At 38.5% G+C, this 16,478-nt stretch overlaps 3 protein-coding genes and 1 pseudogene across 3 annotated transcripts; 1 reads left to right on the forward strand and 3 right to left on the reverse strand.

Moving 5' to 3' along the window:
• On the reverse strand, positions 80 to 1,746 carry LOC18788991 (plant cysteine oxidase 1). Its single transcript, XM_007224616.2, has 5 exons — positions 1,402 to 1,746; positions 1,163 to 1,311; positions 886 to 1,033; positions 554 to 757; positions 80 to 461 (listed from the first exon to the last, which is right to left on the reverse strand). The coding sequence occupies exons 1-5, from the start codon at positions 1,523 to 1,525 to the stop codon at positions 334 to 336; spliced, it is 753 nt and encodes a 250-aa protein (XP_007224678.2). The 5' UTR covers positions 1,526 to 1,746; the 3' UTR covers positions 80 to 333.
• LOC18791083 lies at positions 1,830 to 4,228 on the reverse strand (annotated as a pseudogene).
• LOC18793822 (14-3-3-like protein) lies at positions 6,292 to 8,470 on the forward strand. The gene is made up of 4 exons (XM_007223332.2): positions 6,292 to 7,101; positions 7,562 to 7,684; positions 7,776 to 7,892; positions 7,993 to 8,470. Exons 1-4 carry the CDS (start codon positions 6,613 to 6,615, stop codon positions 8,050 to 8,052), a joined length of 789 nt encoding a protein of 262 aa, XP_007223394.1. The 5' UTR covers positions 6,292 to 6,612; the 3' UTR covers positions 8,053 to 8,470.
• LOC18790263 (VQ motif-containing protein 9) lies at positions 11,975 to 13,567 on the reverse strand. The gene has a single exon (XM_007222507.2). It carries the CDS (start codon positions 13,356 to 13,358, stop codon positions 12,357 to 12,359), a length of 1,002 nt encoding a protein of 333 aa, XP_007222569.1. The 5' UTR covers positions 13,359 to 13,567; the 3' UTR covers positions 11,975 to 12,356.

The raw sequence follows: 16,478 nt of genomic DNA on the forward strand, positions 1-16,478 counted from the left end.
TTGGTCAGAAACAATTGTTTTCAATCGATGGGTGTCTATTATTTAGACGATCTATCGATTTTTCGATTTTATTTATTTATTTTATTTTATAAACTTTTTTTTTATAAATAGTATGAGAGACAAGAGGTTGAACACAAGACCATATTTGCAAGGTAACTGCTCTTTACCATTTGGATTTGCCACTTTAGGAAGGAAATTGCAGCAATATTTATATTAAAACAGTTGCCCCCTTTCTTGGGCAATCCGAATGCTCTGATTGGCTTAAGCTCAGTCCATCTGTATTTCATTAAGTTTTAAGCATTGTACGGCAATCCTATCAATCATGCAGTAAAACTATACACTGGCAAAGTCAAGAAGGCAACAACAGCCAATGCCAGCATCATCAATAGGAGGGCCAAGATATGGTGCTCCAGCAACCACCAGATCATCTTGCAGCTCTCCTTCCTCAAGCATTGCATATCCTGCTCCATAAATTGGACAGATGACCAAATCAGCCATATGCAATTTAGAATTATAATTAAAATTGGATTGATATATAATTTGTTTTAATTACCAGGAAGAGAAGAAACAGGAAATTCCAAGAAATAAGTAGAAGGCCTGCCAAGCTCCTCAGAGTAAGGTGGAGCCAATACATCCAAGATAGCACAGGGAGTTACTGCACTAAAAGAATGAATGTTCCCTCCACTTGTCGGAAATAGTACACTAGTCTCACATGGTGCCCTCATAACGGCATCTAAAACCTTGCCTGCCAATCCAACTGCACCCACAGACAGAACACAAAATCAAAGGTTGTCTTTGCCAAAATTTATGTAGTAGGTTTAGCAAAATAACTAAATCTTGCAGCTTACTTTTTTCTTTATGAAGTTAATTATGATTGGTTCTTACATGTTCTGAAGCCTGAAGTAGCTCCTCCGTTGATCCAATCATAAGCTTTAACATAACATGAACCATAAAGGAGTTTGCTAAAGACTGTCATTCCAGGGTGATCATGAAGGGGAAGTGTTGCTCCAGCCGGGAAACAAAACACTCCGATCTGCTCATAACATTTGATCAATATGTTATGTTACCAGACTGTCAAATAAATGCAATTTTGATCGATGATTTGACAACATAATATATCTAACTGTCTGATAAATGCGCGGGCTAGGGCAACTCTACTTACAGAGAAATGGTGACATTCATGAATGTGAATGTAAGTGATTTGGGAGATGCTTTGCCCACAGATCAGTCCCTTATCTCTCCTTGGGCTAGTAGATGGCGATCCACATAAACCAAATTCATCAATTCCAACATCTATTGCTTTAAACGTGCCTGCGTGTGATAAAAATTTGAGCCTATAAATGTTTCAGTCCAATATAAACACAAGTGCAAGCATGAACAAAATGACCAAGTAAATCATACCCAGGAAATTTTTCAGCCATTGAACTTGTTGGGAAGTTGGGAGCATTTTCTGGGAAAATAAAAGATTGCAGGCTTCATACAGCGTTTGGATTTTGCTTTTCTGCATTCTACAGTTGGTTTCCATTGCTCTTGATGATAGATTTTTTTGCACCTTTGTGATAAATAAAGGGGTGAAGAGATAGGACTTTTAGCACAAACTTTGGTCAACTAAACCAGGGGCTGGGTGCATATTTTTAGACATTTTCATTTATTTTCAATGGGCTTGCTGCAATTTTCTATCTTGGGTTATATTTCATGTCCTTAAAGTCACTAGAAGTTGTGAATTAAACAATCTGTGGACACAACATTTGCCATACGTATAGAAAATAAATATGGGCTGGATTTAGGGTAATTTCTCCCCTGGTTTTTGGTCAAATAGGATGCAGTGATAAAACCTCCTGATAAAGACTTGTTGAAAATGAATATTGTAGATGGGGCTTGTAATATGGCAGAATGTAAACTGATTTGTACATACAATTTAATTACTCAGATTTGGAAATACAAAATGACCACTTGTTTCAATATCTTCAACATTAGCAATATCCAAATCATCAAAGATCCATGCTTTTGCTTCCCATGAGAGGCCTACCAGCAGCATTTGGGGCCTCTTCTGAAGGGTTTCGTGCCTGTTGTATTATTGATAGAACTTCTTCAACGCTTTGGGATGGATTATTTGCATCTTTGCACTGCCAGCTTCCGACTCCTTCCATAAGTTCGATAGGTAAGTTCTTTACGAACCAAGGGTGGCTTTCAATTTCTGGGATTGTTATTCTCTGCAAGGATATGTAAGTAGAGACCGCAATGAGAAAGCTAACCTCAGTAGCCAAAACCAGATATTTGTAAGAATGAGAAGGAGAAACAAAACTCAAGGAAACTCCTCGTTTTAGTTAGCAGTATACCAAAGTTCATTGCTTAAGTTAAACCTGTGATTAACTCTAATTACCTTTTCGGGGTTTGCTACGAATATAAGAGACAAGAGATGTCTGCATTCCTTGGAAACTCGGATAAAATCAGGAATTGAGTAGTGTACACTAAGGATCCGCTGCCATAAGACACATATAGCATGTTAGCTACAACTCAAAAAAGAACTAGCAAATCTGATCTAATTTCTGTTCCATTTTATTAGTCAAAAAGGTTGTAATGTCACTAACCTCAATTGTTTTTTTAAAGTTTATAGGTTCTTCAGGATCTTCAAAGGGGTATGATCCAACAATCATCACATATAAGGTGACTCCGCAAGACCAAACATCTGAAATCTGTAATGTCTAAGATTAGATTCGAAAGATGCTTAACGCAATAGCAAGCTACATAGTCAATGAAAATGCACAAGAATTGGACTTACCTTTCCATCATAATTGCTTTTAGATAGGACCTCAGGTGCAATATAAGCTGGTGTTCCTACAGCAGATTTTGGCTGAGAATGCAGTAGTGACTACAAAACATAGTGAAAGAATTAATTACTCGAAGTCCGGTTAACCTGAATCCCAAACGTGGATCTGTACTCTAGGATTTGTGGAGTACCTTTGAGTGTCCGAAATCGCATATTTTCACACGGGGTGCTGTGCTGCCATCTAAGAGTGTATTTTCAAGCTTAAGGTCCCTATGACAGATGTGCTGCCAGTGCCACAAATGAATTATTTCCTTACTACAATCAACACTACAAAAGATAATGAGAGAAAGAAATAACAGCTTAACACATTAACAGAAGACGGTCCGATTTACATACCATTGAATGACAGTAACTAACTCCTGATATCAATTGCTGGAAGAAATACCTTGCCTGATGCAAAAGAACAATAAAATTGAGAAAAAAATAAGACAAAAATGTATATGTATGCCATTTTCAGGGGACATTCAGAGATGCCATATTCTAAACTACAAATTTTTTCCATATGAAAGTCTCTCCCCCCTCAGAAATTTATTTACCTCATCCTCACTAAATCTACCAGCACTGTGTATTCTCTCAAAGAGTTCTCCCCCCTCCGCATACTCCATTACGATGGCTAGATGAGTTGGTGTCAGCAGGACCTGCAAGAAAATGACACCCCAATACTCATGCAATGCTTATGCAAAATATATAGAGAACATGCCATCGGTATCTGTCAAGGGACCAGGACAAAATATGTGAACATGAGGCAGAGCAGAAGTAGAAAAGAAAGGAAGAAGCAGCTAATGCTATATATAGCACTAAAACACATGATTTAACTTACCTCTTTGAATCGAACAATATTGGGATGCTCCAATGATCTGTGGTTCATGATTTCCCTCCGCACATGTTCAGCTATCTGCATCACCAAAGAAATGGATCAAAACCCAAAACCAAGAAAAAAAGAGCAGAGAATTCGATTTGACAAAAAATGAAAAACAGAGACCTTCTGGCCTCTTTCAACGAACTTGACAGCAAAGAGTTCTTTTGTGAACTTGTCTCTGACCAGCCTGGCCACCCCAAAATTCCCAGTCCCAATATCCTTCACAATCTCATACCTCTCCATAACACTACACACAATGAACCCCAAAATGCACTCTCTTGTTATCTTGTAAATGAATCCTTTTGGAGGGTTTAGGAGGACAAGTGAAAAACAGGGTTGGTGAGAGAGAATTGTCATAAAAAAGCCTTGGAAAGACAGAGGCCACACACTGAAACAGTGTTTGACGGCATGCAGTTGGGTGAAAGTTAAAAAAAGAAAAGGATTTGGAGTTTTCGGTGAAGATTGGAAGTGAAGTTTTGTCCTGTCATGCAGTGTGAAGAAGGTGTTGAAGGCTCACTGATTGACTAAATGGAGCTACAAGTCAAAACCAACCTTGGCTTGGCTGCTTAAGTCGGCAACCTATCGCATCAGCAGTTTGTTTTCCCTTTCACATTTCAGGTTCTACTTTGCGTTCCTTTTGAGATTTATACAGTACTAATTATAGGTACATTTCCCATGGACCCGGCGGTTGGTGCCATTGTCGCAATCTTTTAGTTTCCAACGTACCAAAAAAAAAATCTACCTTCATTCTTCTGTCCAAGTGAGTGGATGTCTCGGGTTCATATGTCATTTTGTCATGTATCGATCAATTGTTTATAAAGTTGATTAAGAAAGGTGTTGGATATTTATGTTATTTATAATAAATAACCCTTTATTTGCTAAGATCCCAAAACTTTATTTATTATAATTAGGTTTTACTAAAAGGTCAAGTAAAAGTCATGTTCATCACTAAAGAGGCATATAGAGTTCTATGAAATAGGAACTCCTTACAAAGAACAGTACGTTCTATTCCCTCTTCTGATGTCTTTCACTCTATGTTTCTGTATTGTCCCTTCTCTCTCTCATATGTCTAATGGGCAACTTAATAAACACTTGGTACCATGTCTGTCGTGATCGTGCTTAACGGATCAATGAGTTTCAAGAATTGTATCTTGAAGTTGTAGATGACCATTATAACCTGCATGTAGGTAGGCGTTTACGGCTTGAGGACAATGACAACGTGTCACGTGCCAAATATTTTAAACTATTTTCCTATGTTTTTTATATATTAACTATGGTGTATGATTGTGCTGTTTTGGGACTCTTGTTTAATTTACTAATTTATATGAGTATTTGTGAGTATAACTGATTCAAATTTCCAATATAGAGTTCGTCACATATCAATCAATTGTTTATGAAGTTGATTAAGAAAGTCCGAACAAATTGGTTAAAAGTTTAGGATATAAACATTATTTCGGGTTAGGTTTGAGTTTGAATTTAAATGCATCGGCTCAAGTCCGCCCACAAAACAAATCATAATCTCTTAAGAAGACTGAAGTAGACTTCAAAATCAATTAAAATAAACAGTTCTCTCTAAATTAGTTTTTAAGAGTGCTAAGTAATTTCATGGTTGGTGTAAAACCCACTTTCTTCAACTATTTCCAACCTGGTATGATGCCAAGTCATGATTAAGCCAAATAACGGAACATGTACATGTCCCAGATTGGGAGGAGAATTCTTTGATAACAATGATGTTCTCAAATTAGCCTAGTTGATGATGAGTAGTTATGTAATGCTTCTTTTTTTTCTTTTTTTTCTTTCACTCTAGGATGCTTACATCTTGTAGCCATCAAGTGGTCGATTAGTGTCCCTCAGCTACATTATTCTTTTGCACCACGTTTGGTGGCTTAACTTGGACTAGACTATTTCAATAAAATTGTACTAATATTCTTGTCTTTATTTAGTAAACTTATACAAATGTTACGGCTTCTTAGATCTAGGTTCAAAATGATTAGTTGTTATTGGGTTTAGTCTTTGCGTTTTTGGTTTTAGATGTAGGTCCAAAATGATTAGTTGTTTCAAATACTACACATTGTTGAAAATATGAAAAATCATATATATACCTATGCAACAGGTAATAGGCAATGTGACATAAATAATTATTACCTAATTCAAGTCATAAGAGGCAACATTGGAACAAAAAATTAGTTTTAAAATAAAACAATAATTACATCAAAAAAATATTTAAAAAAGAATGTAATTCTATGTGGTACAAAAGTCAAAGAACTTGGAAATCCGATGATTAAACTCAACTTCTCAATAAGAATTTGGATCTATATCAACTTTTCTAACTGACTTAAACTGAAAAGAAGTTACTTGAACTCAACTCCAGTTTAGTACAACCAAACCACCAAAAGAGGCCGGGAGTCCATCTTGTGTGGACAAGAAAAGGGCAAAATGTGGACAGGCCCGTTAAATAGCCCAGACTGCCATTGGACATACTTGGTATCAAAGCCCAATGGCCCTACCAAAATCTCCCCTTCTTGGAGAATCCAAGACAACACTGTTTCAGACGTTTGAAATCCAAAAGCCAGCGCCTGCCAACTGCACATTCAAATAAAAAAGCGCACCTTTTTCCAGTTCAAAATCAAAACCCCGTGTTATTATTTGCGAAAAGAAAAAAAATAAAATTTAAAAGTCCCGTGTTTGCCAGCTGCTTGTTCTTCTGCACCAGCCAATTGCCAAACATGCAGAGTTGATCCAACGGCCCAGATCTCTCCTTCTCCCAACGCAATTATCGCTCCACTACCCCCAAAAATAACACCCCATTTCCCCTCAAACCTCTCTTCGCCAGATCTCAAGATCCAATCCCAACTCCTCTTCCCCTCCCTCCCTCTCCCTCTCTCTCTCTCTCTGTGAACCCAATCTCACAAGCTCACCAACAATGGCGGCAACCACACCCTCGCCCCGTGAAGAGAACGTGTACATGGCGAAGCTCGCGGAGCAAGCTGAGCGCTACGAGGAGATGGTGGAGTTCGTCGAGAAGGTCTCGGCCTCCGCCGAAAAGGAGGAGCTGACCGTGGAGGAGCGCAACCTCCTCTCCGTCGCCTACAAGAACGTGATCGGCGCTCGCCGGGCCTCCTGGCGCATCATCTCCTCCATCGAGCAGAAGGAGGAGAGCCGCGGCAACGACGACCATGTCGCCATGATCCGCGACTACCGATCCAAGATCGAGACCGAGCTCTCCAACATCTGCGATGGCATTCTCAAGCTGCTCGACTCGCGGCTCATCCCTTCCGCCTTCGCCGGCGACTCCAAGGTCTTCTACCTCAAGATGAAGGGCGACTACCATCGCTATCTTGCTGAGTTCAAGACCGGCACCGAGCGCAAGGAGGCTGCTGAGAGCACTCTCTCAGCCTACAAAGCTGCTCAGGTATTTCACATTAGCTAGCTTTTCCCAATTTCATTGAGTTAAGTGTTTCATTTGCATATAAACTTGCTTGTTTCATCTGGTGTGCTATTTAAGTTGACTGTCTTGTGTTCCATCTTCACTGACTACCATCTCAATCTATTGCTAGACTGATGGTCAGCTCAGATGGAATAAATAGATTGAATTGTGGGAGATTTTCGTCAAATTTTCGGTATAGACCAAATTGTGTGTAACATCCCTAATTTGATCATTTTGTGGGATGCAATGTGTAGGATCCAACTGGTAAACAAAATGGTTAGTTCAGATTGTACAAATAGATCCAACTGTGTGCAGATTTTAGATCAATTTTTTTAGTGTAGATCGAATTGTTGGTAGAATTATGGATGGGAAGCTTTTGTTTATGGATCAATTTATTCTTTGATTCGAGTGTAAATTGGATGCTTTGTGTTTTGTGTGTTTTCAGGACATTGCCAATGCAGAACTGGCACCAACGCATCCAATCCGTCTGGGATTGGCTCTCAACTTCTCTGTGTTCTACTATGAGATTCTGAACTCCCCTGATCGCGCTTGCAATCTCGCCAAACAGGTGATTGACTCTTAATCATGAAACTGAATCCGAAAGATTTTACATTTGTAGCATTTTCTAACATTGGTTTTGATTCTGCAACTTCCACCAGGCTTTTGATGAGGCAATCGCAGAGTTGGACACTCTCGGCGAGGAGTCATACAAGGACAGCACTTTGATAATGCAACTTCTCCGTGACAACCTCACTCTGTGGACCTCTGACATGCAGGTATTATTCATATGAATCATATGGATTTCCCCTTCTCTCTGCTTTTTCTTGTGCAATTTATTGAATACTGATTTTGAATTATGCATTGATTTGTCTTCAGGATGATGGGGCGGATGAGATTAAAGAAGCAGCACCCAAGCCTGAGGAACCAAAGCAGTGAGCACCTTCCATGGCTGCAATTTAGGGTTGAACTTCTCCTCTATATGTTTTTAATAGGAGAAGGTAACCCTGGCTAATTCAAGTTCTATTCCTATTCTAGGCATTCTTGTCTTCCCAATTGAATGGTTGACAAACTGGGTTTTTATTTTTCATTTATCTTTTTATTTTTCTCCTTTAATTTTTTGCCTTTTAAGTAGTCTGTTTTCTCAATTATGTGTTTCTGAATTGGATATTGAAGCTTTGTGTCTTTGTGTTGGGAAAAAACATCTTGGCTCAAATATCCCATCTGTTTGATCTCAAATTCTCAGTATGCTTGATTAATATCAGATATAGTTTTATTTTCTCCTCATTCTGGGTTGTGATTTGTTGTTCGTGTAGACAAGTCTTAATCAATTTTTATAAAGTTGCATGTGACTTCATGATTGTGAAAGATTTTCCATTTCCTTTGAAAATGAGCTTGTCTGATTGGATACAATACATGTGATCTCTTAAGTAGCATCGAATTGATTGGTATATTTCAACGCCATCCTTTTTCTGTTTTATTATTTGTGATGAAATACCATAAAGTCCTTGTTTTGCTTCACTTTTTGGGTGGGGACAGCAAAGTTCTTTGACCGCCCATTTATCCTCAAGACTGAGTTTCGGTTTGGATGCCCTAGTGGGTACTGAAATCTGGGGCCCAACACTCGGCGTGCTCGTAGTGAAGTGGAAAATGGAAACGGCGACAACATGGTGTTTTGTGTATGGAGTTTTGGATCAGTTTGAATTTGTCGTAAGTAATATAATCTGTTTGACTTAATCATCCCAGATCTTCGATATATTTTTATTAATCAATCGTAATCGTATCAAGTTTTGATTGATTCGTACGTATCTCCACCATCTCAAGCTAAGACTGGGGCATTTTTATCTTTGCTAATCAAATCGTCACTCTCGAGCTAATAAAAAAATTATCAGCGGGGTAACACGTGTCGAGCCGATTCGAGTGTCACAGGGATCACGTCTGTTGGAGTAATTTCTAGCTTAAACCAAGTTCTCAAACGCAACTTGTTTCTTTCCCAGTTTTGAGCTATACCTTTAACAGAATATGAGTTGCTCCCGAGCTTTTATAAACCATGCATAAAGCTTAATAATTTCTCTGTGCAGTGCTTGTTATGGCCTGTTTTACATGCATCATGCTATTTTATGTATACACAGTTTCTGTCTCTGAACATCCTTATTTGAATATTTCTCTGGGCACCTGCTTTGTGTGCACCCGAAACAAATTGCTAAAGTCTTCTAAGAATAAATCTCCTTTACTCACTCCAACTATTTTTGTTTGGGCACCTTTCCCCCCTCCCTCTTTTTTTTTTTTCTTCTTCATTTTCTCTACCATCTACAATGAAATCTAGAAAAGTAGTATAAAGGATTAGCTAAATGTCAGCCGCGATGATTATGAGGGGGAAAATGTGAGAACCTTATGTTTTTGGATAATTTCATTTCAGTTTTTGACATTGAAAACTTCTAAAGTTCGCAACACGTGATTTGACGAATGGTTAAATAAATTTAGTGTAAACAGAAATCCTAGTTGCACTAAAGAAGAAAAAACATCAGAGAGACCATCTTGGTTGAGTTATCACCAAGAATTTGTTTGCCTACACCTTGTCATAGGCCATGATTGATGCCTAACTTAATGTCCAATCGTGACCTAACCGCCCATCTTAAGTTCATCATGATATAGACATGGAATGGAGAACTTGCTTTGCTTGTATAGAAGTGGAGTTTCACCATCAAAAAAGAAAATAATATCCGATAGATAGATATAAAAATATTGTGGGGCTTTCTGCAAAACATATGCACATGCGTCATTAAAAGTGTACGCGTAAAATCAGTGTGATTTTAGTTTCAAAATATAACGTTGGTAGTTCACAATCACATGCAAACCTAAACTCATCGTAGATGTGTGTCTTGTACCCTACAGTCAAAATCACTTGTCGCTCATCACAAATTAACAAGTTAACACCTACGGCATTTGCTCATATTGTGAAGCTACAGATGAATACACCAGAAGAATGATGGCGTTACACGGACTTATAACTTAAGTAGTTAAATATATTTACATACGCATTTGAAGTCCTTTGTTCAAATTTTCCCTCCCCAATATCACTTGTACTGAAAAACAAAACTGACGGCGTTCATATCTCTTGCCATGGCCTCTTTCGTGGGCATCCAGAACCCAGTTTTAACCCACATCCAAGAAATGTGAATAAGATTCCTAGAATCTCATCATCCTTCTCAAAGCAAAAGGCGAACCCTCATCATCATCTTTCTCAAAAGTGTGATGTTAAATCATGTCATAATTTGATAGCTTCAAACAAAACATGTCACAAACCAAACATAATACATCAGGGACGCTTGTTCCCATCGTTAAGTGCAATGAAATAAATGCTGCTGCAAAATCTGTTGCCGTGGACAAATAAAATAAACCATAGGCTTACATTACAGATGTTCCAGGGCAAGCGGACAACAGGGGAGAGAGAAGATTTTTGAAGTCCTGTAATCCATTGAACATTCTAAACTGAGCATATGATCTAGGAAAGGTGATGGGAGGAAGGGTTAAGTTCTTCTCTCCCCCTCCCCTCCCCTCCTAAAAAAGGATTGGTTATTTGAATTTTATCTATATCATTACTGTTTTCTTATAATTTTATTTGTCTAATATCAAGATTCAAGTGACACCAACAAAAATAAGGAGTTTGACCAAGTTGGTGGGGTTTGACCAACTTGGCTGAAAACAAAGGATAACCTCACAACCTAGAAACAAGGAATTTGGGTGCCTTGGATATGGTTAACCTTCTCTATAAACAAAGACCTTACAACAAACTAGTAATGAGGGAGCACATAATTATTGATTGGAAGACTCACCAGTTACTAGTAAACTCCATATTTGGGTCTACAAACAGATTACATTTTCATTATGGCTTGTTTTACCTAATCAACATGACATGGCACTAGATTTGCACCTAAGACAATCTCCTTCTCCACACCTCTCTGCACTGCAAAGCCCACTAGAATCCAAACACAACTTTTTGCTGCACTAATCTCTCAACCAATCTACCTTTTGCATTCTATTAATTTTTCCATTCATCAACAACTTCATATTGTTAAGTTCACTTAATTTATTAGCTTAGCAGTTTCTACGAGCTTAAAATAAAATAACTATATTTTTTTAGTACAAGCGATAGTTTAAACTACATGCAGAAGGAGGATTTCTCACACACACACTCTACCACTGTGCCATGAGGGTTTAAACCTGAAGACCACTAATATGCAAGACAAGATTCTTTTTCTCTGGACTAGACCCGTTGGCAATAACAATTTCTATTTAAAGGCACTTCGTATATGTAGAAGCTAAAAAATCCATAGCATTAGTAAGTCTGATGAAAAAAACGGAGCCTAATAAGAAAAATCTGATAACCCAAGGGAACTGGTAAAGAACCACAGCATAGTAAGGCTTCAAAACAACATTTCATGGCCCCAGGCTTCCGGCCAAAACATTTTTATCAATATCCACATAACTGGTCAAAGCAAAAGCATTTTTTTCTAAATTAGGCAACAAATTTTGTTTGAACATGGAATACAAAAACATTTTTGGAGTTTGATCAACATCAACTATACTATGTAGTAAGCTTGGCACCAATCTCATTTGTGGCGTCTTGCTACAACTTGGGAGAATAAAAACAAAGACCACTCTTTTTACCATTTGGGTTATTGAATATTGGCAAGCAAAATTGACCCAGACATTTTTTTTTTTTTTTTCCAGTAAATGCGATTGGGGAGGGGAGTTTACAGACAAATATTCATTGGAGTGCCTGAGGATTTCGACCTTCTGCCCACATGAGTGGAGGTGGAAGAGCTCACTCGCCAGACATGTTATACCATCCATCCAATTAGCAAACACACATATAGAAATTTCAGTTCATAGAAAATGTTCACAAACTGAGATAATTCACCCAAAAAAAGAAAACTACAAAAGCATCCTTTAGCAACACAAATTCTGTATATATAACCCTTCGATTAACCCCCAAATATCCAATACCAGACAAAGAACAAACCTACATGTCTCTCATTCTCATATATCCCATTTACAAAACAAAGAAAACCTAATTTAAACCGGCCGTGAACCATTTTCCGCCCACCCACCGGTGATTGAATAAGCCTCTCAACCCAGAATGTACAAAGTTCTTGTCTTTTTTATAAAATAAATATATTTAAAAAACCCCTAAACCCTAAAACGACAGCGTTTAGAGCTCGACTTACCCGAAGAAACGTTTAGAAACCTCTCCATCTAGGGCTTGGAACAGGCACTGTCGGCGAGAGCGGAAGCTGAGGAAACCCTAATTGATTAGGGGACATCAAAGGGTACGGTGACCGCGGCGAATTCAAGCACCCAAACGGAAGCGGTGACGGAGGCAGAGTGAACTGCGGCTGTGACGCTATCGCCGTCGCCGGCGGTTGTTGCTGACTCGCCGAGGAAAGCATCCCCTGCTGCGGGGGCGCAGCCTGCTGATTCTGCTGCGGCGTCTGATTGGTCCAGCGCGGCGACACGAGTGGGGCCAGCGGCGAGAATCCACAGAAAGCCTGGTTTTTGTTAGCATCGACGGCTGAGATTGAGTTGTGGAGGTACCGCATGTAGGCGGAGACGGGGGACTCGGCCGCCGCGTGTACGGTTGGGAAAGGAGGGAGAGGCGAGAGCGGGGTTGTGGACCGTCCAATGGAGTTGAAGTGAGCGGCGGCGGAACCCCTGGGTGGAATGATGGAGTTGTTGATGGCGTTGGGGTTGGTGGGCGGGGCGGCGCATTCTAGCGAGGGAGGGGGGCGGTTGCTAACGTGAGCCAGGGGGGGAGGGCGGATGCGCTGGAGCCGGGAGCTAATTTGGGGCTTGGGCGGGTGGACCGATGGCGGCTGCGGGTTGGAGAAGCGGTCGTGGTGGGCGGGGGAGCCGGTGAGCTTCTGAACGACGTCGCGGAAGTCGTTTTTGTTGATGTTGTACACCGGAGGCTGATGTTGCTGTTGCTGTTGCTGTTGTTGCTGTTGAGGTTGTGGAGGAAGAGGAACAGGAGGAGGAGGAGGAGGTGTTGGAATTTCAAAGTTGGGTTTTTTAAGGAAGGTGTTGTTGTTGTTTGAGGTTGTGGGTTTTGAGATCTTGTGAGAAAGCTTGTTGAGGTGTTTGAGGTAGCTGTCTCTGGTGGAGCTGCTGCTGCCACCACCGCTGCTGGTAGTAGCAGAAGTCAGAGCAGAGTCAGAGGTTGAAGATGGACAGCTTTTATCCATAACAAACAACACCACAAAATCACATACAAACAGACAGACAGACAGACAGACTCTCTCTCACTCTCTCTTCTCTGTGAGAGATCTGAAATATCTCCCGGTAGATTGAATGGGTTTGAGTTGTTGTCTGAGTGTTTTTTCTGTGTGTGGTGGGAAATGGGGAAATGGGAGATAATCTTCTTCCTCTGGTAGTCGGCGAGTAGGGACAAGACTGGACCATGTATATTTATATTTTATAAAATTTTTAAAATATGGAATTAGATTTATTTTCTTTTTTGGAGGTTAAATTTAGAAACTTCAAAAAATAAAAGATATGATAGGGTCCCATATCCAGAACACAAAAGAACCGATGTGTCTTTGTCTCTTTGGTCTCTTTTTCTTCACTTAAAAGAAGAGAAGGGACATGACCCGTAATACAAGCCACGCATCTCTCCTCTCTCTTTCTAATCTCTCACTAATCTTTTACTTAATCTCTGTCGAATCGCAACTTTCCTATATCTCACTCTAACTGTTCATGTAAACAAATTTTCATTCTAAATAAAATCTTGTCATTGTACGTGTTATGCATGTAGGTTAAGAGCATTCATTCTTACGAACGAGATCGTGTTCGATTTCTTATTTCTCTAATGTGTCATTCTATTTCTTAAGGTGTTCATGAATCAAGTTTTCACCGTCAAAAATTTAGAATCTCATACCCAAAACCAGATTAGGAAGGGTTTAAATGCTATTATTATCATTTCCATGTACAAGATAATCCCTTTTTTGGACGCAGCGGTTTGATTAGGGGAACCAACAAAACAACACCTGCAGGTTGTTTGGTAAAGATTAACTACATGGCTCTATTTCCATGTTGATATTTATATGAATTTAGTCCTGTTGGGTATTTTCCAACTCAAATAATAATGTTGGCTCTTCTGGAATTGGAACTTTCTCATCTGGTCAAAATTGCCGTTACACTAACCTTAATAAGTTTGGTCTCTCATCCTCATCCTTTCTTTAACTTCCCTAGAAAAAACAAAGGCTGAAAAAGCAGCACAACCTCTGCTGTGTTCTCACTAGCCCATGTCCCAAAATCTTAGCCCACCACCCTATCAATCTGCCTGAAAATTCCCATTTTCTCTTTGTCTGGGGATAAACGGATAGCAAACCTCCTTAAACTACGTGTAATAAAATACATAAAGACATTGGTTGTTGTTGGTTGCAGAATTTTACACCTCATTGCCTTCTATAAAGTTGAGGAATTTGATCATTCATATAGGATTTGTATAACTCATGGTCTTTTGCATGCATGGACGCTTGTTGGGTTTGTTTTATGATTTGAAGTAACTATTTTTAAACATGTTCTTCTTGTGCAAGTAGCTAAGAACTATTGTGGTCAAACAAAATCTAAAGCTCTTTACTTGGTAAGGGTGTTCTTGCCCGTTACCACTTTTTCAATCATGCAATTTGTACGGTAAAGGAGTAAAAGGTTGTACCAATCAATAATGAAATGGGGGGTACTTGATCATTAATCTCTCGCAATCCTTGTCTTTTTCCTTCGTTTCGTTTTTTCCTTGTTTTTTCATTACAATGTGCTTAGGTTCCTATATGTATGCTAACCGTCAATAGTTAACAATCACTCATGTATCCAAATACTTTAAGAGTCGATAATTGACCATTATTCATACGCATGTAGAACTATTCTAATTTCATATAATACTCAAAGTCTCAAGTATCTTTTTATAGCTCCACTGCCCTTTGAGCTTTAACTAAAATCAAGCTTTATCTCCAATTAGAGCTTGAGTCAATAGGGAGGAGGAGAGAACCAACATCTAATCATATGTGTAGACAATATGAATCTCCTTATCAAAAGATGTCACTTTGTCCATAAAAAAATAATAATAATAATAATAATAATCTATATATATAAAGTAAAAGGCAGAGAATGGTGAAACATTCAAAATACCAGAAAATGCCCTTTGTTAATTCAAACATTAAGAATTGAAATTATTAATTAAATGAGGATAATATGATAAATTCACATTTTTTAATATTAAAAAATTAAAATTAAAAACAAAATAAGATAATAGGTCCTACTTTTATGGAACATAACTACTCTGTTATCTTTTATTAATTCTTAAAATAAAATAAAAAAGAAAAAGAAAACCAATTGGCACATGCGTGAGCATGTGTCAAGGGGCTAGTAATAATAAAAGTTGTGTAATTTTTTGCATATTTAATTTCAATTTGTTATACCTTTGTAGCTGCCAAAGTTCTAAGATGGAACCTTAATCAAAAGACTGATTCCTCTTCTCTTATTTATTTATTTATTTATTCTTATTTTCTTGTTTTTCTTGTACTGGTCTAAATTTCTTGCATTCTTCTTTCTTTTTATTGTTAATACTGTGAGTATATTGTACACGTCAAATGAGTGTGTTAGTGTGACTACTGAGTTTGGTACGGAGGTGACTCCTTTAGTTAGAAAGTCATTTTCTAATTTACCACACATCTCAACATATCTTAGGAAGTTTGTTTGAAATTGTATTCGAATTGTAGGCTGTGTTTGTGTTACTCTGTATACATTACTAGTCAATCATTAGTTACATCACATGTTTAATTGATTTGTATTAGATAACTCGACAACAACTTGACATTTATTAATCATATTTATGTATGGGTTAACGTGCAAATGATACTTATCAATTAACTCTTAATCTAGTAATATCATCTTTTATGATGTTTGAAGAGATTTAAGTTCGAAACCCTCTCCCGTTTAGCGGTGGAGCCCCACTTCAACTTGACGTGGCCGTGACTCTCCAACACTCAAACATTTGATGTAAAATATATATTAAACTTACGTAAATTGGTGGGAAAATATTGGAAAACCTATATTGTTTGTCCCCCAAGTAATCAACATGTGTTGTTGGCTCCCCAAATGACAGATTTACATTTTTGGTCTCGATGAAATGGAAGCTAGCTCCTCCACTGCATCCCCAAATGATTAAAAACCACACATAGGACGACAAAATAAACTCCGTGACCAACTGTTGTGTATGAGCCCAACCTACTTTGATTTTAGCCCAACCCACTTTGATTTTAGCCCAACGCAAGTTAAGTAGCATCAACAATTGAAAGCCCAAAATG

Source organism: Prunus persica, chromosome G1 (assembly GCF_000346465.2).
Source record: "Prunus persica cultivar Lovell chromosome G1, Prunus_persica_NCBIv2, whole genome shotgun sequence".
Lineage (NCBI taxonomy): Eukaryota > Viridiplantae > Streptophyta > Magnoliopsida > Rosales > Rosaceae > Prunus > Prunus persica.